A 23,305-nucleotide genomic window follows, 5' to 3' on the forward strand; every position below is an offset into this window, starting at 1 on the left:
GACCATTAAAGTATCTGCCTCTCCCTTGCAACAATGAAGAAATAATCCTTGGGGATCACAGCTCTTGGGCAAGACATCAACATCTGTTTGCACCAGTCCTCTGGCATCCTATGTCCAGGCACAGTCAACATAGATAGGTTCTGATGCCTTCAAGGCTTTCCATTCCCACACAGGAGCAAGCAGGATTAGCCCCATAGGCACAGATAAATCCCAGTGGGGAAGCTGTCCTTATAAAGAAATACCACCCCGTTTTATAGCAATAGACTAAACCTCTTACCATAGAGTTACTTTAATGTTTGGGCAATTGCTGAGCATGTCTAAGCATTTTGTTGTATAAGGGCCACTCCCCTAATGACAAAGCACCCTTTCAGCATGCTGTGTTCTCCTCTTTAGCCTACATAGGACTAGTCTGAGATTAAATATTTAGATGGCAAGCTCTTTGAGAGAGACTTTTGTTCTGTGTTTATACAGTGCTTAACATAATGGGGTTCCCTGAGTGGGGCTCGTAGGTGCTACCACAATAATAAATAACAGTGAGACAGAGAACGTACAGTAATGTAATAGGCAAGTGATTTGAAAGCTGAAATTAAAACATTGAAAGACAAATAAGGGGAAATACTGGCTTCACTGAAGTTGATGGGAGTTTTGCTATGACTTCAGTGGGGTCAGGATCTGGCCGATATTCTTTAATTCTGATGTCTGCATTCCATGTTGGCAGGCAGAATGTATCAGAAGGAGAAGGATACTGTGTGAAATACCTTCAATGGCAAATGGTTTCCCCACTGTCAAAAGTTTGCAGTCAGCATCTATTGATACTTCATAATCTAAGAGTGCTTTATCCATGATGAAGGCATCTAGTTTCTCTGGATCATGCCTGTATTCAAGATCAAAGTAAGAAAATAGAATCAATACGAGCAGCTGTACAGTTGTGTTCATTGATACAGAAGCTATTGTTTCAGGGGTCGAAACCAGGAATATATTTGATCTAGTTCTTAGGAAGCTTCCGATATAAACCCAACACGAAACCAAGCCAAAACCTACGTTATAAGCCCAATAAAGATGAGGATCAGGGGCTATTGATATAAACACAGAATTGAGTTAAATATCAAAGACTGAAAGGTTCATGTGCAGAGAGGTTGATCTGGCTCACAGAATATCCTTATAAGGACCAGTTCTGTTCACTTGACATATCATTGACTTGGAAAAAGGAAAGTGCAACAGGGTGAGAATCAAATTGAGTTCCTTGCACAGTAGCACAAAGACCACAGGGGAGGAAACCAAGAATCTCTAAGGCTGTCACTCAGGCTCGGTTTCCTTATGCTGCTTCTAACATCTACCTACACTATCGTAAAAGTTAGAGCTGGGCAAGCCCTATGAAAGGTTTTCCATGAATACATGCTGCTATTTTAAAATGAATGTCCTTCATCCAGGCTTCCTTTTCTCTTGTATTTGTATTCCATGAATATTCAGATGACTGAGTTTCACTGGTATGAATGTTTTATGGAAAGCAAATTTGAAAGTACTGAAAGCATGTGTGGAAATGTGCACCATGTGTTCTCATCCAATCAAAGAAAAAAAAAAAACCAAGTGCCCAAATCCCCAACTGGCAGATATCCACTGGCTTCTGTGGAACTATACTGAATTACATCAGCTGAGGATGTGGCAAAGTTTTAGGAGTTAATTATGCAAACCAATCAGAGCGCCAGAAAAATTATTAAAAAATATAATCACAGGCAATTTGTTATACAGATCACCATGGGATCTAAACTGTGGGTAATGATGCCCATGATTGCCGCCTCCTATCTGGTAATGTATGTAATCAATTGCAAAACATTGTGAGTGAAATGCATTTGAAAGCATACTCCTTTCTGGAAGCATGAGGACTGATGGTGGAAAATTATAAGGCTGATCTAATGTCACTAATGTTCTTATTTAAATGAATAGCTAATTCCTTTATAAGGAATCTCTGTTTGGGGCAATCCACCTATTGCTATTGTGTGGGAGACACTGAGATTTCTAATGTTTGTTTTTATCAGTACTTTGCACCTGGCTCATGGATAGTGCCCACTGCCTAATGAATCTCTTCCAAGCACTGACACCTGCCAGGATTTATTTTGCTACCAGTTAGCAGCAGAAGGGTCATCTTGGCACTGTAGTTGCAGTGGAAAGGGCTGCTTTGCCTGAGGACAGCTATTCATGCTGTCATTGTTACTTTGGCACTTCTCCTTTCTAGTGGTGGAGAATGAGCTTGTGCCTTCTTCACCATCTCTACCATGCCAGCGCAATGCTGCTGATGCCTTTGAAAAAGGAAAATCGGATACGATCCAGGCAAGCAAAGTTTGTTACCCATTAAAAAAATATACAAAGCAAGATGAATCTAGAAAGCATGTACAGAGGACACTCAGAATAACTAAGACCCATTGAAGTAAATGGAAAGCTGTCCACTAGCTTCAAGGAGCTTTGGACTAGGGCCTTGGTGCAGCCAAGGACTGTGAAATTAATTGTTCTTTGATCAGCCTCTTATCACATGAAGCTAGCATGCAGAGACTCACTTCAGGTGCTCCACTCCATCAGGAGTTGCAGGTACATTGTACCGTCTCATGTACTCATGCATCTCTGGGAAGCTCTGCCTGACATAATCTTCAGCGCTGCTTTCTCGCACAGTTCCAAAGCGGAATCCCTGGGAAGGGTGGTGGAACTAAGAAATAGGAAAAAAACAGAGCAGCCAGTAATTTGTCTCACTCACGTTGAGTAACCTCCATTCCAGGCCCACTCTTCTGTGCTCTAAAGACAGCTACACAGATTTTACAGATGTGTTTTAATGGGATCATAGACACCATCATAGAGACGCATACCATCTTCAGGACCAGTTAATGTCAGCTTACCAGTTACATACTCTTAGGATCTGCTGTAGGGTTGTGAAAAAATTTCCCCTTGAGCCAGAGACCACCCCATATCCAGGTGGCGTTCAGTTCTGTTCTCTACTTGAAGCCCAGCCTAGGTTTGAGGAAAGGGTCATGAGAGTAATTTAAAGAGAAGGTTGAGGGGTGACTTGATTATTGTGACTGCATGAAGTGGAAAGGGAAACAGAGCAGAGCTGTGTGAACCCTGTGGGAGTTGTGGGGTGGGGTGTTTGGAGGGGGAATTCATAGAGATTCTTAGATTTCAAAACCAGAAGGGACCATTGTGATCATCTAGTCTGACCTTCTGTATAACACCAGGCCCTAGAACTTCCTCAGAATAATTCCTAGCTCGGATCTTTTGGAAACGCCTCCAATCTTCCTTTAAAAATTGCCAGTGCTGGACAATCCACTATGAAGCTTGGTAACTTGTTCTAGTGGTTAACTGGCCTCGCTGTTTACAAATTTAAGCCTGTATGTACCTAAGTGGGGACTAACTATTTGCTAATGGGCCCTTCAATCTAGCAGAGAAAGGGGTAACATGATCTAATGTCTGGAAGTTGAAACTAGACAAATTCAGACCGGAAAGAAGGCTTAAATGAATCAAACTGTACTACAGAACCTCTGTGGATAGAAATTCCATGACTAATGAATAACGAGTATAGCAGTAGGAATATACGACCGACTACCTGACCAGGATGATGATGGTAATTGTGAAATGCTCAGCGAGATTACAGAGGTGACAAAAAACAGAAGACCCAGTAATAATGAGGGATTTCAGCTATCCACGTATTGACTGGGTACATGTCGCCTCAGGATGAGATGCAGAGATAAAATATTCTAGTCACCATTAATGTCTGCTGCTTGGAGCAGCTAGTCCTGGAACCCACAAGGGGAGAGGCAATTCTTGATTTAGATCTAAGTGGAGCACAGGATCTGGTCCAGAGAGATGAATATAGCTGAATTGCTCGGTAATAATTAAACATTTAATACATTTAAACATCCTTGTAGGGGGGAAGTGCCACAGAAATCCACCGCGGTAGTATTTCATTTCAAAAAGGGGAGCTAAACAAAAATGAGGAAGCTAGTTAAACGGAAATTAAAAGGAACAGTCACAAGAGTAATATGCTGGCAAGCCGCATGGAAACTATTTAAAAACACCATAATGGAAGGTCAAACTAAATGTGTACCCCAAATAAAACACACACACACACACACACACACAGAGTAAGAGGACCTAAAATATGTCACAATGGCTAAAGAGCATAGTAAATGAGGCAGTTAAAGGCAAATCCTACTGAGGAAAATAGAAAGGAACATAAACTCTGGCAAATCAAGTATAAAAGTATAATTAGGCAGGCCAAAAAAGAATTTGAAGAGCAATTAACAAAAGACATGCAAACTAACACAGGACATTTCCCCCCACTCCCCATCTTCACATAACACAAGAACCAGGGGTCACCCAATGAAGTTAACAGGCAGCAAGTTTAAAAGAAACGTAAGGAAGTACTTCTTCACACAATGTACAGTCAGTCTGTGGAACTCATTGCCAGGGTATGTTTGAAGGCCAAAAGTATAACTAGGTTCTAAAAAGAATTAGGTAAGTTCATGGAGGATAGATCCATCAATGGCTATTAGCCAAGATGGTCCAGGATGTAACCCCATGCTATGGGTCTCCATAAACCTCTGTCTGCCAGAAGCTGGGACTGGATGACAGGGGTCCGTCGGATCACTCAAAAATGCCCTGTTCTGTCCTTTCACTCGAAAGCATCCATCATTGATCACTGTCGCAAGACAAAATACTCGGCTAGATGGACCATTTTGGTCTGACCCAGAATGGCCCTTCTTATGTTCTTATGACTCAGTAGAAAGATGGACTGAATGATTATGGAAACTAAGCTAGGATTGAAACAAACTGGAAGGGCGCTATGGGGAAGGTTGCAGTGCTGGACATGTTCTGAGCATAACCAAGATTTCAGTCTCCAGGGCTGTCAGCCCAGTACCTTTCAGACACACTAAATTCACACACAAAAACAGTAATTTTTAAATTGTGTTGTGTGTGCTCTGATTATAACTGGATTCATTTTACTGTGTTACAGCCCTTGGTCGCTTCTTGAACTATTAGGCAGTTCAGGGAGTTGACCTTGGTAAGTTTCCAGTGCACATCAATTGCTAAATACCTGGAGTGGAATCATGTGAAAACACCTAGCTGATTGTAGAATACAGTAAAGGCTCAATCCTGCAGGGTGCTGAGCACTCTTGTGGGGAGCTGAGTAGCCCCCAGCTCCCATGGAAGTCAGAAGGAGTCGAGTGTTCTCATCACCTTACAGCAGTGCACAGGATCAAGCTTTTGCGCAAAGGAAATCAAATGATGTTAAGGTTCAGTGAACAGTTTTCCACTCACTTCCCCAGGAGTCTCAGCAAGAGCTTTGCAAACAACACTATGCAATAAAGAATATGTCAGTCTAAACAGTCCTGCTCATTGTGGAGAAGAGCACGCCAAAAAAGCAAACGTCAATCTGCCGTCTGCCTGTCACATATGTGTCTAGTGTTAGACGAGAGCAAGCTGGGATCCAGGGGAAAGGATGTTCTTGCTCTGGTGCAGGGGCTTAGATATTACCTATATAGACTAGAATATGGCATGGGCGATTAGTCCAGAAGTTCCTTTCCATCCCTCATTGATGATCCCCTGGCTAAAAATATTTCACTGTCCACTGAACATAAGAGCTAGCCCGCTGGACCAGGCCATTGGCCTTTTCTAGCTCAGTATCCTGACAGGCCGTGTCTACGCTGCTTCTGGGGGTGAGCCTTCCAACATGGGCCCACAGACTTGTGCTAATAGGGCTCATGCTCGCTCTAAAAAGAGCAGATTAGATGTTGCTTTGACATAGCGGGTCAGGCTGGAGATCGGGCTCTCCAGGGCCTTCCCCTCCCTTCCCCTCCCAGACATCACCCCCCCCCCCCAGCTCCCTCCCAGGTAGCCCAAGCCACAACATCTACACAGCTACTTTTAGAGCACTATCATAAACCCTGTTAGCATGAGTCTGTCTACACAGACTTGGAAGGTCACCCCCACATGCAGTGTAGATATGCCCAGCGGCCAGTACCAGCTGCGTTGGTCTGTATTCTGTTGCTGTGGGGGGGGGGTGTCTCTGAACACCTCATGGTTTTGGTAATTTTATAAAGTGCCAAAAGGCACGAGTGGCAGGGATTGGTTGGGTTGGTGGTTTGGTAATACATTAGGGAGCCTAGTGTTGACAGTTCAACACCAGCTCAAGTCATGAGTCCCTGATGACTCTTTATGAAACGAGTTAGAGGGCTCAGTCCGTTTCCAAGCAGACAGGTGTCCACATTACATAAACCAGTCACCACCGGGAGCCCTGATTGGTGATCTCTTTCGGCATGGTTTAGGGGTCAAGGATGGGCATGAAGACCGGACTACTCTCCAATCCTTCAAGGAAGAGTGGAGGTATTTGGTAGGTTTTATGTGGAAGACTGTACTGCTGCAGCTCCTGCAGCATCTGCTCCGTGGAAGAACTCAGGGTATCTGTCGCCGGACCTCTCAGAGCGGAAATTGTTCACAGACACGCTGTCATCTGTATCTGGTTTTTTTTTAAATTCATATGTGAATTCAAAATAAAATGGGTGACATTCAGCCCCATGCAGAGAACCAGCCCAAGGCCCTATTTTGAGGATCAGTGGGACTTCACTGGTGCATAGGGCTTGTGCTGACTCTGTATATGGGTGAATTTCACCCAGTGTGAATAAAGCTTTTCTATACCTCCTTTTCTTGGATTAATGCTTTTCATCTGCTAAGTGTTTGGCAACAATTAAGTTTCATAACACCTGTGAGAGAGGTAAGTCAGTCACCTCATTTTAAGGGTGGGGAAACTCAGACTGAGAGACCGAGCATTTGATTTGCAGAGTACCTAGAACTTTCAGGGAAGTCAAGTGAAGTTGTGTGTATGGAGGGGGGGACTATCTTCTCTGTTTCTTCAGGTACTGCCTGACTCCAGGAAGAGGGAGCTCCCCTATCCCCCTCACCCCAGGCTCTCTGCCTTCTTCAGAGTTTAAGGGAAGAGAATACTGCTAACTCCAAATTAAGAGTCAACAGCAGCTCTCTTGCAATTTTTAGTAAAGAACCTTATGTGAGGCTTTGGGAAGAGTGTACCCATGAATTCCTCCTCCACACAAGGGAGGTTTCATAGTACTTATGCATGAGACATTAAGTGTAGTTGACTTCAGCAGAACCGGACTTTGCACAAAGTGCTGTCACATGCACAAAATTAACTTGGAAAAAAATATTGTTTTTCTCTAATCTCCTTCAGGCACAGGAATGTTAAGGGTTTTGTGTCTCAAAAGTAGGTACAAAACTGTTGGATGAAAAGCTGAATTTTTTTCAAGTTGACAGTATACCTTTAATATTTTCTTTTAGTCTTCTCTTGAGAAAACTCTGCACCTTCAAAGTATCTTTACATTTGTTGCAAACTCTTGATATTTTATTATGGCTCTCACAAAATGTGGTGCGCTTTCTAAAGCCTCAGCTGCTGGAGTCATGTGATGAGAGAATCTCACCTTTCATTTTAAAAAAAGCTTCCAGCATTGATGGTTTCAGAGAGAGGCAAGAAAACATGACCTTTAGAGACTCAAAAAACAAATGGCAAATAAAATAACCCAAAATGTAGTATTTTTTTTAAAAAAAACCTCATGATTTTTTGGGCCTGCTTCATTAATTTTGAATGCTTGGTGTTGGCAATAGCGTGTAAGATAACTGGCGTATCTAAAGGAAATTGCTGTAGGGAACTTAAAGTTGTATGTATTGTTAGTGTAACCAAAGAATACACTTTATTCCATTTTATTTTTAATTTGAAGTCTAGCCAAACTTTGAAAGGTAAATAATTAGGATGCGGGGGACTGGTATCTCTCTAGATTTACCCTGTGCTGTACAGTCACAGTATCCTGGAGACTTGGCTAGGAAAGCTTTTACTGCAGACCTGCCTTCAGTGATTCAAGTCTGATTACATCTAAATGAACTAAAATGCTGCAGATTCAGCTCCGGGCTGCTAACATGAGCTTTCTGGCAAAAGCGGTTAGGGTTAATAAGCCTCTGTCATAAATATAAAGGGAAGGGTAACCACCTTTCTGTATACAGTGCTGTACAATCCCTCCTGGCCAGAGGCAAAACCCTGTCACTTGTAAAGGGTTAAGAAGCTAAGGTAACCTCACTGGCACCTGACCCAAAATGGCCAACAAGGGGACAAGATTCTTTCAAATCTGGAGGTGGGGGGGAACAAAGGGTTCTCTCTGTCTGTGTGATGCTTTTGCCAGGAACAGATCAGGAATGCAGCCTTACAGTGCCTGTAAAGTTAATAAGTAATCTAGCTAGAAAATGCGTTAGATTTTCTTTTGTTTAATGGCTTGTAAAATAAGCTGTGCTGGAGGGAATGTATATTCCTGTTTTTGTGTCTTTTTGTAATTTAAGGTTTTGTCTAGAGGGATTCTCTATGTTTTGAATCTGATTACCCTGTAAGGTATTTATCATCCTGATTTTACAGAGGTGATTCTTTTACTTTTTCTTTAATTAAAATTCTTCTTTTAAGAATCTGATTGATTTTTCATTGTTCTTAAGATCCAAGGGTTTGGGTCTGTGTTCTCCTGTACCAATTGGTGAGGATTATTATCAAGCCTTCCGCAGGAAAGGGGGTGTAAGGCTTGGGGGGGATATTTTGGGGGAAGACTTCTCCAAGTAGGCTCTTTCCCTGTTCTTTGTTTAACACGCTTGGTGGTGGCAGCGTACTGTTCAAGGACAAGGCAAAGTTTGTACCTTGGGGAAGTTTTTAACCTCAGCTGGTAAGAATAATCTTAGGGGGTCTTTCATGAAGGTCCTCACATCTGTATCCTAGAGTTCAGAGTGGGGAAGGAACCTTAACAGCTTCCTATCCAGTCAGATGTATTATTGCCTAGTGCTGTAAGAAATCAAAGGGAATGAAGCTTTGTACTGAGCTAGAGACAACCTTTGATGTACAAGCACTTCAGAATCCCTGAGCAGCAATTCTCTAAACAAGCTACACGGGTAGCTGCAGATGGGTATGATACAGATGGGTAGCTCCAGGTATGGGTATGACACAGCCCTGTTTGTTCATCTCAGAAGCTGTTAGTCCTCCCTTTGAAGGCCTGAGGGTAGAAGTCATTCATGAAGAGATACTCATTCCTCAGTGAAATACCAGTTCAGTTATTACATGGTCTCTCTTGATACTGTGTCCTCCCCAACAGCTTCTTGCAGTGATATTGTAACCAGGCACATAGGGATGCTATGGGAGGGGGACTCAATAAGTATGGAGAATACTAATGAGAATTGTTTGAATGGCAGCCAGCCGAGGTAGACATTTTGAGTGTGCAGTTTCCACTTCAGCAATTTCCCCTTGCTGGAGCTCTGAAGTGGAGCATGCGTCTCGAAAGATGAAGAGGGGACATGCGGCACAAAGCTTACTAGTAGCTAATCACCAAAAAGGAATGAACAAACAGAAATGGTGGCCGAGTTCAGTCAGATAATTCCCTTGGGGAGTTGCACAGCTCTTTAAAAACAGGCCAGATTTTGAGGTCCCAGTGCCGTCTCTTAGAAAGAAAATAAAGACACTGGACAGATTTTATTTGCAAATTTTAAACTGATATTTAACATTCCTGATGTCTAAACATAGACTTTGCACTGCAAAATGCTGTGGTCTTGCCTGAAGCTTAAAAAGAACACCTGTGCTGGTGAAATACGGGTCAGGAGTGCGCAGTGCAGTGGTTGCTGTATGTAAGTACATGTACCCTGGATAGAAGGTCGGCCCTTCTCAAGCGTTTATGAAGCTATCACCCTCTAGCTTTCCCAAAGGAAGGATATAACCTGTAGTATGCCAGAGATATGAAAAAATGCAGAAGAACACAAATCTGACATAACACTAACACAACGGTAGGAATAAGTGTAACTGGGGCACACTGCTAGACGCTCCGAGTGCAAACCTGCCTGAACCCTCTGGGTACGTATTCAGGGCAGCTAGCCCATGCCACCGCTGCTGCCTCTGCTACCAAAACTACGCTACAATGTTTAGTGTGCTATCTCAGATGAATGCTAGCTCAAGTACGTCTAAGCGAGCTGGGAATTGCACTCCAGCTTGTCGTCTAGAGGTAGCCTAAATGTGACAGGGAACTAAATGGCCTAGCACATTCTAACACAGATCCTAAAATGAGAGGTTATTCTGGACTTACGCTGAGTATCTGCTGCGTCAAATGCCATCAGTCTGGTTGAAGACGCGTAGGCCCAGGGTTTAACAGCCATACGCGTAGACGTGTACGTGTCTGACTTGTGCTCTCAGAACACGTGCTGTGCATGCACACGTCGGAATCTTGACTTGTGCCAATGCATCAGGTATTGCACAAGAGCAAATTTGGCATAAGCAAACTTTTGCATTCAGCTTGGCAGATTGGCCAAGTTCACATTCTGATTAGGAATTTGCGGCTTTCTGATGATCCCATGCACTCTACGCCTATTATGCTAAATGAGAATTGAGGGGAGAAATATAACAAAGACATCCAGTGAGGTTTGGGGGCAGAGAGAGGACACTTTCTAGTAGAACCTCTGTGGTGAGAGGGCTCACTGGTTGCATGGGGGCACCAACCTAGTGCCCTCTGGTGGACCCTTCAGGTATCTAACAGGAAGTAGGTTAGGGAGGGATATGGAGTCTGAGATTTAGAGACTATCTTGAGTGAGAAACTAAATCCAGTTTTATCCAGGATGTTCATGATGTAATAGTTTAATGAAAGCACTTCTCTGGAACCTGAGATTTCCTGCTTCCTCATGGGTACTGCAGGCATTCTGCATAAAGGACATGGCCAACCATGAGTGAGGCTGGTGGATCTTGTCCTTTGACCACAGCCATTTTAAACCCAGGGAAAAGTTTTATGTTAAGTGCTCAGGTAGGTTATAAATCAATTGCTTAAATGTAAATTACAGTTAATTACAAAGCAATGAGATGAATTTACTCTCTAGCTATTTTAAGTTTAACAAATGCTTTAACAATATTTGATTAATGGGATGCAATAACTGCCTCACTGAGTCTGGGTAAGATGTTATGCATCTTATTACTTTTTCAGATCTACATTTTTAGCACCGTTTGGTTTTTAATCCGCTGCTGAAGCGACGTAAATGATTTCACGAGCCTTTTATTTCCAAAAAACTGCTTAAACATCTATCTGTGCCCCCTGTTATACAGTCACAGAAATGAGGTATACAAAAAAGGGGTTACCTGCCATATAGTAGAGCAGGGGGTCTCAACTTTCCTTTCTGAGGCCCGACCCACATCCCCCAACTTGCTATAAAAACTTCATGGCCCACCTGTGCCACAACAACTGTTTATTCTGCATCTCCAGTAGATTAAAAGTGAGGGCTGGCATTAGGGAGTAGCAAGCCAGGCAATTGCCCTGCAAAGCTAAGTTGCTCAGGCTTTGGCTTCAGCCCCACATGATGGGGCTCGGGCTTTGGCTTCCCCCATGTGGGGCTCAGGCTTTGGCTTCAGCCCTGCATGATGGAGCTTAGCCTCTAGCTTTCTTCCCTGGGCCCCAGCGACTCTAATGCTGGCCCTGCTCTGTAGTATATTTGGGCAGACCCCCCCAAACCTGCTTGTGGCCCCCCACGGGACCTCGGACCCCTGTGAGAACCACTGTAGTAGTGCACAGTGGTAATCATGACATCCTGCAGTGACAGCTAGGTGAAGATAGCTTCACCTTTTAGCAGATTATATAACACTACTTTCAGTTCAAGTTGGTTGAGGAAAAACAGGAAAAAAACGGAGAAATGTCCCAATTTTCCCATCAAACTTGGAACTTTTGACAAAAGATATCATGGAAATTTTGAAATTTGAAAAATTTCCACCAGCCCTGCTTCCAGCTATGTCACTCTCTGCCTGGAATCTGGTGTCATGGCCACTTCATGCATAGGCAGAACTCCCGTAGATGCCTACAGGACATCTGCCGTGAGGAGGCTGCACGTCTTGGACAAACTTTCGTCAGTAGTTGTTAAATCTCAGCTGCTGCTCTGTGCTTCTAACCTGCCACAGCTGTAGCGTGTGGCATACTGTGAGGCATGAACATTTTATTAGAACACTGGCATTTCAAAGTGGATACACTGTACCTGAAAACCAGGGCAGCGGTGGAGGTGAGTGGTTGGCCTCATACAACAGACACATTGACAGGTTGACAGGCGCTGCCAAGACCAGGGCCAATCTTATTACCTGTAAAAACCTAATAGAATGGGGCTTTGTATTCTCTGCTATCATAGCAAATGCTGTCTCTCTTCTGTGTGGGTACCAGCGCTGGGGAAAATGGTGGAGAAAAATATTGCGGAAATCTAGGCGGGTTTTTGCTGACCAGTTTACCATCATTTTACATGTTTTGAGTTGTGTGATTGTGTGGGGGTGTGGGGAGGACAGCAGCTTATTCACAATGAAGCACTTGAATATCTTGGAAAGGTTCATGTGAAAATTCATGCTCATGAATTGTAGCGGGGGAGAACCATAAACAGTCACCATGTTTAGGACACAGTGTAGGCGTGGCAACGGCTCAGAAAGTGTCTCATGGGTCCGGTACAGGGCTTGAATTAAAGAATCACCTTCATTCCCTTATCAAAACAGGTGCTGGTGGGGCTGAATTGCCGATGGAGGAGGCCGCCTGCCTCGGCAAGAGAGTTGTTAAACCTTAGTACATTTCACTTATTTTGGAATCTACCCGGGCCAGATCCTTGGCTGGTATAAATCTGCAGAGCAACACTGAGTTCAATGTGCAGTTATCCCCAGGGCTCGTCTGCATGGCCAGTTAGAGCTTGGCAAGCTAGTGTGCTGTAGATTCACACCTCTGACAGGAGCATGCGTGTAAGGAGGGCAGACTTTGTGCTTATCATACAAATACTACTGCTTTAATTATACGCTCCTCTCTACGTCGAGCGCTGCAGAGACAATGCCGCTAGGAGAGTGCAGGCTGAGGAATCAGTTCCTGACCTGACCCATCAGGGGAAAAGAGCGCAGTGCGATACAGCAGTGGGACACTAGCAGCAAGCAGTCGATGTTAACATTGCAGCTCGGTGATTACGGACACATAATATCAGCATGATGAGCTTGGTCTTTTTCTGCTGCTTTGCAAGGCTGGAAATGCGTTCCAATGGCAAGCTATTAAATGCAAGCACTTAGAAAAAAGAATAAAGAGGAAATATTTTGTTACTTCCAATGGACCATATTCCTGGCTCCAACAACACCTCAGTAGCATAAAGCACCATGGTCAAGCTGCCTTAAAGAGGCATTAGACTGGGACCCTGTACCTCATCTCCCCATTGGTGAAATGGGGATGATATGCTTTGCTTTCTCCCACCCTTCATCTGTCATGCACAGTGAACTCTTCAGGCAATGATGGTTTCTTACGCTGTTTGTACAGTGTCCAGCACAACGGGGCCCCAGTCTCAGCTGGAGTGTCTGGCTTTCTGTCCCACAGATCATAATAACAGTAAGGTGCCTTATCAAACCTGTAAGTGGTTAGACCTTAGTGCAGAATAACATACCATGGAAGTCAGTCAAACGTTATAAAATCCTGATGCTGCGACACATGTGCCTTGCAGTGTCAATGAAGGGAATAACTAGTGCTTCACTTTGCTACTAGACCAATGACCACTTGGCTGAAAATAAAGCCATCGGCTTCTAGCCATCAGTGACCTGAGATTTCCCCATTGCTAACAACAGAACATGGCATCCTTGACAAATTAGTGCTGCAATGGAAGAATTTGCAATTAGTTTTTGACCGAAAGTTGGTTACACTGATTGTATATCATAAAGGGTTTGCCTTATTGATGCTTTGCTGCTGATACAGTGGAGGGTTCAATCCTGGAACTGAACGTTCACTCTTTCCTAAGGCCTAGTTTCAAACTAGGCCTTATCTAAATTAGGTTCCCAAATCCCACACGTAGGCACCAAATAAGAATGTAGGCACCCAAATGAAAAAAGTAAGGCCCAGATTTTCAAAGGTGTTCAGCGCTCAGCCGCTCTCATTATTCTCAATGGGCGGTGCTGGGCTCTTTTGAAAATCTGACCCTAATGGATTGAATTTCCCATCTTCTCAAACCGCATCAAGCCTCCGGTCTTGGCTTGGCTCCCAGCAATCCTCAGGTTGGCAATATCTGGTAGGCTGGCTGAGATATTATTCCCCGCTGTTTAAGGGAGACCAAGCCATGCAAAGAGGGTGCAGATCACTGCTGTACACTGGCTCCAATGTACTGTCGGCTCTGCAGTAGTGAACGCATTCAAGACCTCCTCCTTGTGTTTCATTCGGTTGTTTCTTGAAAGGTTCAGCATTCCCTGTACAATGCAACTGATATTTACAATAACAGGTTCATCATCCTAAAGTAATATATAGATGAAATATACTGCAATCCCGGTGAAAGAAAATAACAAACGGTGTAATTTACAGATGTGGAAACAGCCGGGGAAGGACGAAAACACACAGACTGCTGCTGCTGTGGAAACAGCAATGACTAACCAGCCACTATGGTCTAAACCAAAGCTCAGTGAAGACAATGGGAGGCTTTCCAATGACTTCAGTGTGCTTTGCATCAAAGCACCTGCAAGGCAGAGAACTGGCTGCCAGTGTGGTAGGTGACCATAAAAGCCAAATTGCAGATGAAGCATTAGAGCGATAGGGAAAGGCATTACAAGGCACAAAAAGAAGAGCCGAGGGAAAGAAAAAGAGAAGGGGGACGGCTGCGGGACAGGACCAGCTGTGACAGTAGCAAGGAGGCAGCCGGGAGGGAAGGAGTAGGCTTTGTGCAGTGCATGGATCAGGGACTTGGATGCAAGAATTCTACAAAACCGAAATCAGGCAAATTTTGAACTACGGGGCTTCATCTCCATCAGGGGTTTCCAGTGACTTCATAAGCCTGTCTAATCATTCACAACATCCCCAGTACCCCGCGATGGAAGAGCGGCTCTACTTCACAGTTGCTTTTTATTTTTTTCCCTGCATGAGAGACCAAGTGAAATGTGTTCTGTGTTCGGTGGCTTCAGTTTGGCACTTAGTACTTTAACTTTCCAATATTATGTCCCAGCTGCAAGACACTGAAGTCCTTTTGGGTTCAGATTCTTCAGTAAATCACTAGAACTCAGCTGTGCACTGAACGCTAACGAAACACATGAATTATCACCTTGCGGCTTCTGACAAATTCCTGCAGAGAAAAAAATGTGTCCTTGAGGAATCCTTGTGCAGCTGTGAAAATGGAAAACCTCTGCCCTCTTAGTCAGTGATCCAAAGCCTCGTGACGGCAATGGGAGACTTTCATGGGCTTTGGGTCAGGCTCTCACGTGCCCCGGCTCATAACAAAGCATCTATTACATGCTTGTCATAGCAGCAGTGCAGAGGCCTTTTTATTGGATCAACAATACCCAGGACGTGAAAGGTCCATGGTTCCACATTTCTAAATTTAGCTCCGTGCTTTCAACATCTAAGTGCTTTTCAAAGACTAATAAATTTGCCAGTACTCTTGTATCATAAGGAAGAAAATATGTCCGTAAGCTTCACTGGTGTTTATGGACCTGATCCAAAGCTCTCTGAACTCAATGTAAAGAGGCCCTTTAACTTCAACGGTCTTGACTCTGGCCCTGCATTGTCTGATGTTTTCCTTTCCTTTAGGAAAAGAGAAAGTTAAAAGGCAGTGTAACTGCAAGGAAGTTTGCCCTCAAAAGTCCTTGTAGTACAGTCAATTTTCAGTAGGGCTTTTTTCTCCCCTTGACACTGATATGCTCATGGTTGAGTTCCTCAAAGCTATGTTGTACATGACTTTGAAGAAGAAGATATCTAATTTCCAATCATAAACATGGTTTTGTTTTGTTTGTCTTTTAAGATGGTATACCTGTCACAAAGCTTGGTGGAAATCTACAGGTGGGCGGAAGCCAAGGAAAGGCTAGAGTCCATGAAAACACTTCCCCTGCATCAAGTGACATGGTTCAGGGCATTGCTAAGGAGCTGGTGGCATCTCTGAGCCCATAGCAGTCAGTGGAGGTACTGCAGAAGTGAATTGACAGCCTGTCCTGCTTCTGCAGTATAGGGAGGTGACTGACATTCAGGTCAGGCAGTCTTCTAGTGCCCTGCTTAATTAATAAGAAATTCTTCATTCCTTCCTCACTAGTCTTTCCCCCATGCTTCCAGGACTGGATTTCAATGGTAGCAGGTGATTCTCTTCACATGCCGTAAAGATGGCTGATGGGCTGGGGGCAGTGGCTAATCATGATCTTCTGAAATGATATATGGAAGACAAGAGCTATAAAAGTGAGGTTGGGGGTGCAGGCTTCTGGAGATGCCCAAGAAGCCACCAAAAGGAAGGGGTTTCCTAGGCCTGGTAGAGGAAGAGGAAGTTCATATTACACCTTTCACCCACTTCTGGGAGTGACTGACAATGATATCAAACTTTCATCCAGAAGAATCCCAAAGCTATTGACATGCTTAGGCCCCAATTCACAAAGATACCTAAGCATGCTTAAGTTTAAGCATGTGAGTTGCCCCACTGAAGTTTAAAGTTAGGGATGTACTTAAGTAACTTGCTAATTGGGGCCTCAGTGAAAAGGTATTGGTCAAATTCTGGATGCTTGCAGCACTTCCATTAAAGATGCTGCACAAAAGTATCAGAGGATAGAATTTGGCCCCAAAGGTATAGGAAGTAGTGATGCCATACTCTCAGGGCCATGAATTCCCTTGCTACATAGTATGGCATCACTGACGTTAACCTGTAGTCTTCTTTAACTCAGTGATTTTTTAATACTGTATTTAATAATCAGAAGAGGTACATTATAACTATCTAGACCTAGATATAGTTCCAAGACCTGGTTTCAGATTTTCAGGCTAATTATGAGACTGCATAATTCTGAAGGGAAGGTTCAAGTTTTAACATTGCTGAGTCCAGCCTAGCAGGATGATCTGCAAGCTTAGAAACTAAATTCTGGCGTTGCAAAATGAATCTACAAAGGAGCAAAGCATGAGCAAGAAGCAAACCACAAAAGGCTTGGAGGGTTGATTCCGATGAGTAAATCTGAAGTATCAAAATTTATTGAGTTTGCAAATTTGGGCTAGATATCTCATCAGAGCAGGCTTCCCTGGTACATATCTGGCAGGTCCTGTTTCAGTCAGGGTGGAAGGGAAGTAACCTGAGTAGAACTTTTCCTTAATCAAGAATTACTGTAAATATTTCAAATAACTTTCCAAACTCATTTAAGTCTGTTACAGGAGATTTGCAATGAGGAATCAGAAACTTAATTCTCCAAAATCCTGATCCAAAGCTCACTGAAGTAGATTGAAAGATGACCATTGACTTCAATGGGTTTTGGATTATATTGCAGTTCCCTTGTCTTTTGATTAAAAGAATCTCAATGTTTCTGGCCAATGAGTACGTCTCTTCTTATGAAAAATACACTTTAGGAGACAGCTGCGGCATTCCTGAGGTGTGCTTTGATTTCTTTCTTGGCTGCTAAGAAGGAATATTTGAATGCATGCCAAGATAAATTAATTAGAAGGGCTACTAACTGGATTCTAGTGATGGCAAAGGGAAACTGATGACTGTCAAATCAACATTATAATCGGCTTTTCACGTCTTATATTACTTTCTTATTGAAACACCATTTATATGAATGGGGGAAAGAAAGGCCAGGTGTCTACCTGCCTGATGGGAAGACTATTCAGAGTTTATACTTTTTCTGCTGTACCAGTCACTAAGGGAGCATACTTGAAACACCCCTTTCAGTCCTCTGGGTTTCTGTGAATGTTATGTTACTTCAAAGTAGTTTGGATTGTGGTAGATCTGCTTATTATAATTATTTTATATAACTCCTAAAACTGCAGCACGCTTTTTAATGACAAGTATAAAGACAAGGTTTCTGCTTCAAGGAACGTTCAATCTAAAGCCCTGATCCATTGGGAGATAGTAATTTGACTTCAATTGGATTACTCCTGTGCTAAAAGTTAAGCACATGCTTACTGTAAGTGCTTTGCTGATCAGGGTCTAAAATTGCAATCTCTTCAGGGCAAGGATGAGAAAAACACTGAAATACATCCTTAACTTTGAGCATGTGACTAATCAATGGGACTACTCATGCACTTAAAGTTAATCTCATGCTTAAGAGCTTTGCTGGATCGGGACCTAAATCACTGCTGTTGCACAGACACATTGTGTCAACTTCTGTAAATCTACACTGGAAACTAAACAAGGAAGGAAACATTTTGAGATTTTTGTGCTCAAAACAGAAATACTACTAAATATAGAAGCTTATTACTTTTCTTGTAACAGCACTGTCATGCTAGCTCCATGGAACTTAACTTGGCAAAGTATGCTCCTGTTTCATCTTCTAACTCCAGGAACTTCTACTCCTCCATTCTTCTGTTGTTCTTGTTGGTTCCTTTATTCATCTAGTTTTCCCTTTGTAAAAACATCTGTCATCCACGGCAGAGAGCTCAAGTTTTGGAGAGTGGTTTCTTTAATTCTTGACTGAGCAGAGTGTTACTGCAAAGGCACTGAGGTTTTTTTCCCCCGCTGTGGCAGCGAGCGACCCGATCTGGGTCAACAGACTTGGGCTTGTGCTACCATGTGCTAAAACCAGCTGTGTAGATGTTGCGGTTTGGACAGGAGCCTGGGCTCTGAAGCCTAGGGTAAGGCGAGGGCTTCAGAGTGTGAGCTATAGCTGAAGCCACAACTTCAGAGCGTTGTCTACACAGCTGTGCTTAGCACAGTAGCCCAAGCCTTCATCTATTGACCTGGGCTGGGAGGCTTGATGCCAATGGCTATGTAGACCTATCCTATGAAGCTTAAGAGTACTCAAACGTCCCAGTTAGAGAACATTTTGAATATAACATAATTTCTTACTTAGGAGTGCAGCTCTTCTTCTCCCAATTTAAAAACAACAGCAGAGAAACAGTGTGATTCTGAGTGATTACATGGGAAAACAAGAAGAGTGAGGATTCGGTGTAGTTAAAGCCGTAAAACGAAAGACAAAGTTTGTGGAATATACTGTCCTGTTTTCTCCTATACATTCAGGGCCAGACTTTTTAAAAAGAGCCCAGCATGCAACAGCTGCCATTTAGACATGCAAATAGGGGCCTAAATTTTCAGTGTAGGCACCTCAATGCATCCTAATTACTAGAGCTGTGCATGAAACTAGAGGTTCTGTTTCATGAAGGATTTTGATTTTGAAATTTGTCTTTATTCCGAACTGGAACAAAACCTCAAAATTTTGTTTGGGGTTGACTTCCACTTTTTGTTAAAATAGTCAATAGAAGAGATAATTTCAAAACAAAAAATCAAACTCTTTTATTTTGAAAAAATGTCAAAATCAGATGTTTCAATGTCATGGGCAACGTTTTCCCGGTTCTCTTCCAAAACCAAATTCCAGAAAAATCATCTCAGTTTCACAAAGCATTTCAGTTTTGACGGAATCGCATATTTCAAAAGAATATAGTTTAATTTAAATTTCTCTGGCCAGCTGTACTGTGGTTAGGCTCTGATTTAGATCTATTCTTTTCTGTTCAGGTTCTTATGCCATCATATCACTAGTTTTGTTGCAGCAACACACTATCCAGGGTGAAGACTCTGTGTGTGTGTGTGTGTTTTCATTTTTGGGTCGAAGCATAACTAACACAGTCAGCACATCTCCTCTAACAAAAAAGGACCACCAGAGACATTAACTGGTGCCCACAAGCTTCTGGGATTCAGATGAGCAGTGCGGGGGATTTAGTATGATCCAAGTGAACGACGAAACATTTTCCTCATAATTTTCTCACACCTGTAAACAAGCACCTTTGCTGTGAAGTGTAGAGCAGTCTCCTGGTCTGACTGAGGAAATTACTTGATCTCTGTAAATCTCTTGTCAGTATTTCATGCAAATTGCATATTGATTTTATGCGGATCCTTTAAGTAGCATTAAGGTTTGCAGCCTACCTTATCATGATCAAACAACAGTCTGAATGCCCTCAAAGAGATGATCCTCCCCCCGCCCCCAGCAGACAGTGATAACAGTCTACACTGGACAAGGATTATGGATTCACAGATGCAAGAACACACGGGAATAACAAAGATAGGAGTTATGGGCTATATTTGCTTGTAGCCGAGTATAATTATTGTAAATGACTGTGCCTTTCTTTAATGTTGGTGGGACTTCTCACCAGCCAAGAGTGTTCCTCTAGCACTGTATGCTTGTAATATTTGCTATTTCACTGTACTACTTAGATGAGAAAACAACCTATTTTTCATTTCATTTTAAAAGTTGCCAGAAAGAAAAGTGATTTAAAAATGGAAATAGAGTGCATTTGACTCCTTTGTCAGATCCTTAGGTGATGCTATTCTGCAGTTCCTAGTATGGTTTTTAAGTCTGTGATTAGATTCCTCTGTATCAGCTTTCAGCACAATGCGGGTGACCAAAAGCAGCGAGTGCCACTCGTTTTAAAGAGGTGTCGAACTTGCTCCTTTCTTGTGTTGTCATCTGTCTGATGCAGAAGGCCTTATATTTTTCAAATGGGGAACCCCAAAATGGAGGCTGGTGGAATTAATAGACACTCGAAAATTTTGGGTTAAGTGACTATTCAAGGTCAAGACACTGGCTAAGATCCTGATCCTGCAAACAATGAATACTCCCATTTATTCACTATAGTTATTTGTTTTTGCTGCACTGGGGCCTAGGTCAGGAAAAGAAGCCCCGTCTTCCTATTCCTTGACCGTAAACTCTAATCACTAGTTCACTCTGCCTTATTTGCTAACCTTAATCTCATCAACATGCCGATATAGCCCCTTACTTCTACTCCCACTGTTGTTAAGACATTTCAAGTGATAATTAAGGCAGACTTCTAATTATTTGTTGCACTTCATTTCATTATGAGCAATCATACCCTAGAGCTGAGTAATTGATTTATTTGGTTCATTTGGGGTCGAACAAAACATTTAGTTTGACCTAAAACTAAATATTTGGTGTTGTTTTCAGGTGGTTATTCCCCCCCCCTTTATTTTTTTTAATTACATCTAGCTAAAATTTCACAATGAAATAATATTTCAATATGAAAAGTTGAAACACTTCATTCTGAAAAAGTCAAAATGTTTCCTTTTGACTCCTTTTTTTTGTGTGCATTTTTTCCCTCGCTTTTTTTCGGGCTGAAACTATTTGACCAAAAGCTTGCAAATAGTTTTTGTTGCATTTGTCAACAAATGGACTAACAAGTATTAAACAATTCATCCCCAAAATGTCACCCAACACTAGTGGTACCAATGTTTGTTCCCTTGTGCAGCTTCGCAGATGTTTGCAGAAAGTGCAGCATGACTGGAATTCCCGCCCAGCTTAACAAGACGGCTCCACGCATCCCCTCTAGAACCTTACCGCATAAAACGACACGCATCTCGATCCGTTAAACATCACTATGACAACATATATCTTTATGGAAAGGCAGTTACATTATTTATTTATGTTTACAACAGAGGCATGGATGTTCTTTGGCAGCACTGACTTTGGATGTTAACGTTTTTTAATGTCCTTCACGGAGCAGACAGTCACTTTAATTTTTCAGTATTTGCTGTCTACTTGCTTGATAGCTCAGAGGGGATTTAATTTGTGAGGCAGACCTGCCAGCCTGCAGCACAGAAATGATAGTAGTCATCCACCACCTTGAAAAGGTTGGTTTTCTTTAAACATTTCAAAAACACAGTTCTCCGGGGGCACTGTCAATTGAGGAGGAGAAGAAAGTGTTTGTGAATCCAGAAATAAATATTAACTCATTCATCACCCGTTTGAAATGATTATTTCAACCACAACAAGGAAAAGGCTTGTATTCTAAGAGCAGGGTAACCAGACAGGAAATGTGAAAAATCAGGACAGGGTGGGGATAATAAGAGCCTATATAAGAAAAAGACCCAAATATTGGGACTGTCCCTATAAAATTGGGACATCTGGTCACGCTATCTAAGAGGCGTTTTTACTAGGTACTTTTATGATTTGAAGAAGCTATTTTGTTACCCTGCAAGAGTGGAATTGGGCCAGGTGGACCAAATCTACTAATTAGGTTGCAAACATTGGAGCTTTAGGGTGGAGGCAGCTAATTAGAGAGAGGCTCACCTGTACAGGAATAGGCAGGGTCTATAAAGTCAGGTAGCAGGCTACAGACAGGGCTGCTGGGAAAGGCTGCAGGAAGGCAGTCAGTAGTCACTCCCTGGGAAGAGAGTGCCTGGAGGTGGTATCCCCAGAGAGAGAAGGGGAACCAGTCAGAAGTAGGAAGCAGTCCAGGGAAGAAGTAGGGAGAGGAGCCCAGAACTGCTGAGTGAGGGTCCCTGGACTGGAATCTGGAGAAGAGGGTGGGTCTGGGTTCCCTTACCAGCCATTGAGGAAGTGGCACTGGGCAGTGAGAGGGGAAACTGCCTAGGACTGTGAGAGAGAAGGGACTGCTGAGTGACCTAGCTCAAGGGCTAAGTCCTGAAGAGGATGCAGTGGTTCTTGGGTCTGAGAGAGGGGCTGAAGACCAGAGGGAGAGACAGTGTGCAAAACTGTGGATGGGGGCATCAGCCTCGAGAGTCAATCCCCAGAGTGACCAGGAGGAGGTGCCAGACCAGCAGTGAGTGGTGTACCCTGTGACTAACACCCATAAACGAAAAAACGAGGGAGTGCAGGCTTAGATGGTTTTGGTCATATACAGTGCAGACCTGACAGCTTCATGGGTGAGAGGGTCTGACAGATCGAGACTGAAGGAAAAAAGACAAAGAGGCCAGCCCAAGAAGAAGTGGTGGGCTGTCATTAAGGAAGTCCTGTTAGCATGTGGTATGATAGAGGATATGGCATTGACTAGAGCACTCTGGAGGGAGAGAACTTGTAGAGCAGACCCAATCTGATTGGATTAACACCAGGAAGAAGAGTAATTCCGAGGTAAATGCAGGGACTGATACCCAGGAAGCTGTCTGGTTGGCTTTTACAGAACAGTAGGGAGTAAACCTTCTTCCATAAGGATATTCTTGCAGTGAGTGTCAAGATGGCAGTGCCTATAGGCTTCATCCTGCAAGCGCTATTGAGAATACTGCTCACTACTCAGAATAACCCTGTTGATTTCAGTTGGACCAGTCGGGGTAGTAAGCCCTAAACTCAAGTCAGCATTCAGCCTGTGCAGAATAGGGACTTCTGTTTGCAACACCTCACTGTTTTCTTCCTTCAGCATTCTGTGCCAAGTTTTGCATCTTGGCAGAGACAGTACCTAGCAGCTGTAATTTACCTGGCACTATAGAAAATCCTAAGACACTCTCCACATTAAGGAAATTCACGCTGCTCTAACTACACGGAGGGGACTACAGGGGGGCGGGCAGCTTAGCTTTGGTCTAGCAGGAG

At 43.1% G+C, this 23,305-nt stretch overlaps 1 protein-coding gene across 4 annotated transcripts in view; it reads right to left on the reverse strand.

Annotated features, from left to right (window-relative positions):
* GRIN3A (glutamate ionotropic receptor NMDA type subunit 3A) overlaps nucleotides 1-23,305 on the reverse strand; it is a 93,950-nt gene that overhangs the window by 28,549 nt on the left and 42,096 nt on the right. For all 4 annotated transcript variants that reach the window (XM_048851162.2, XM_048851158.2, XM_048851157.2 and 1 more), the window contains 2 exons: nucleotides 2,553-2,698; nucleotides 759-874 (listed from right to left, as the gene is read on the reverse strand). In XM_048851162.2, coding sequence (XP_048707119.2) covers nucleotides 759-874; nucleotides 2,553-2,698 — 262 coding nt within the window. The remainder of the gene's footprint in view (nucleotides 1-758; nucleotides 875-2,552; nucleotides 2,699-23,305) is intronic.

This window comes from Caretta caretta, chromosome 5, assembly GCF_965140235.1.
Source record: "Caretta caretta isolate rCarCar2 chromosome 5, rCarCar1.hap1, whole genome shotgun sequence".
NCBI lineage: Eukaryota > Metazoa > Chordata > Testudines > Cheloniidae > Caretta > Caretta caretta.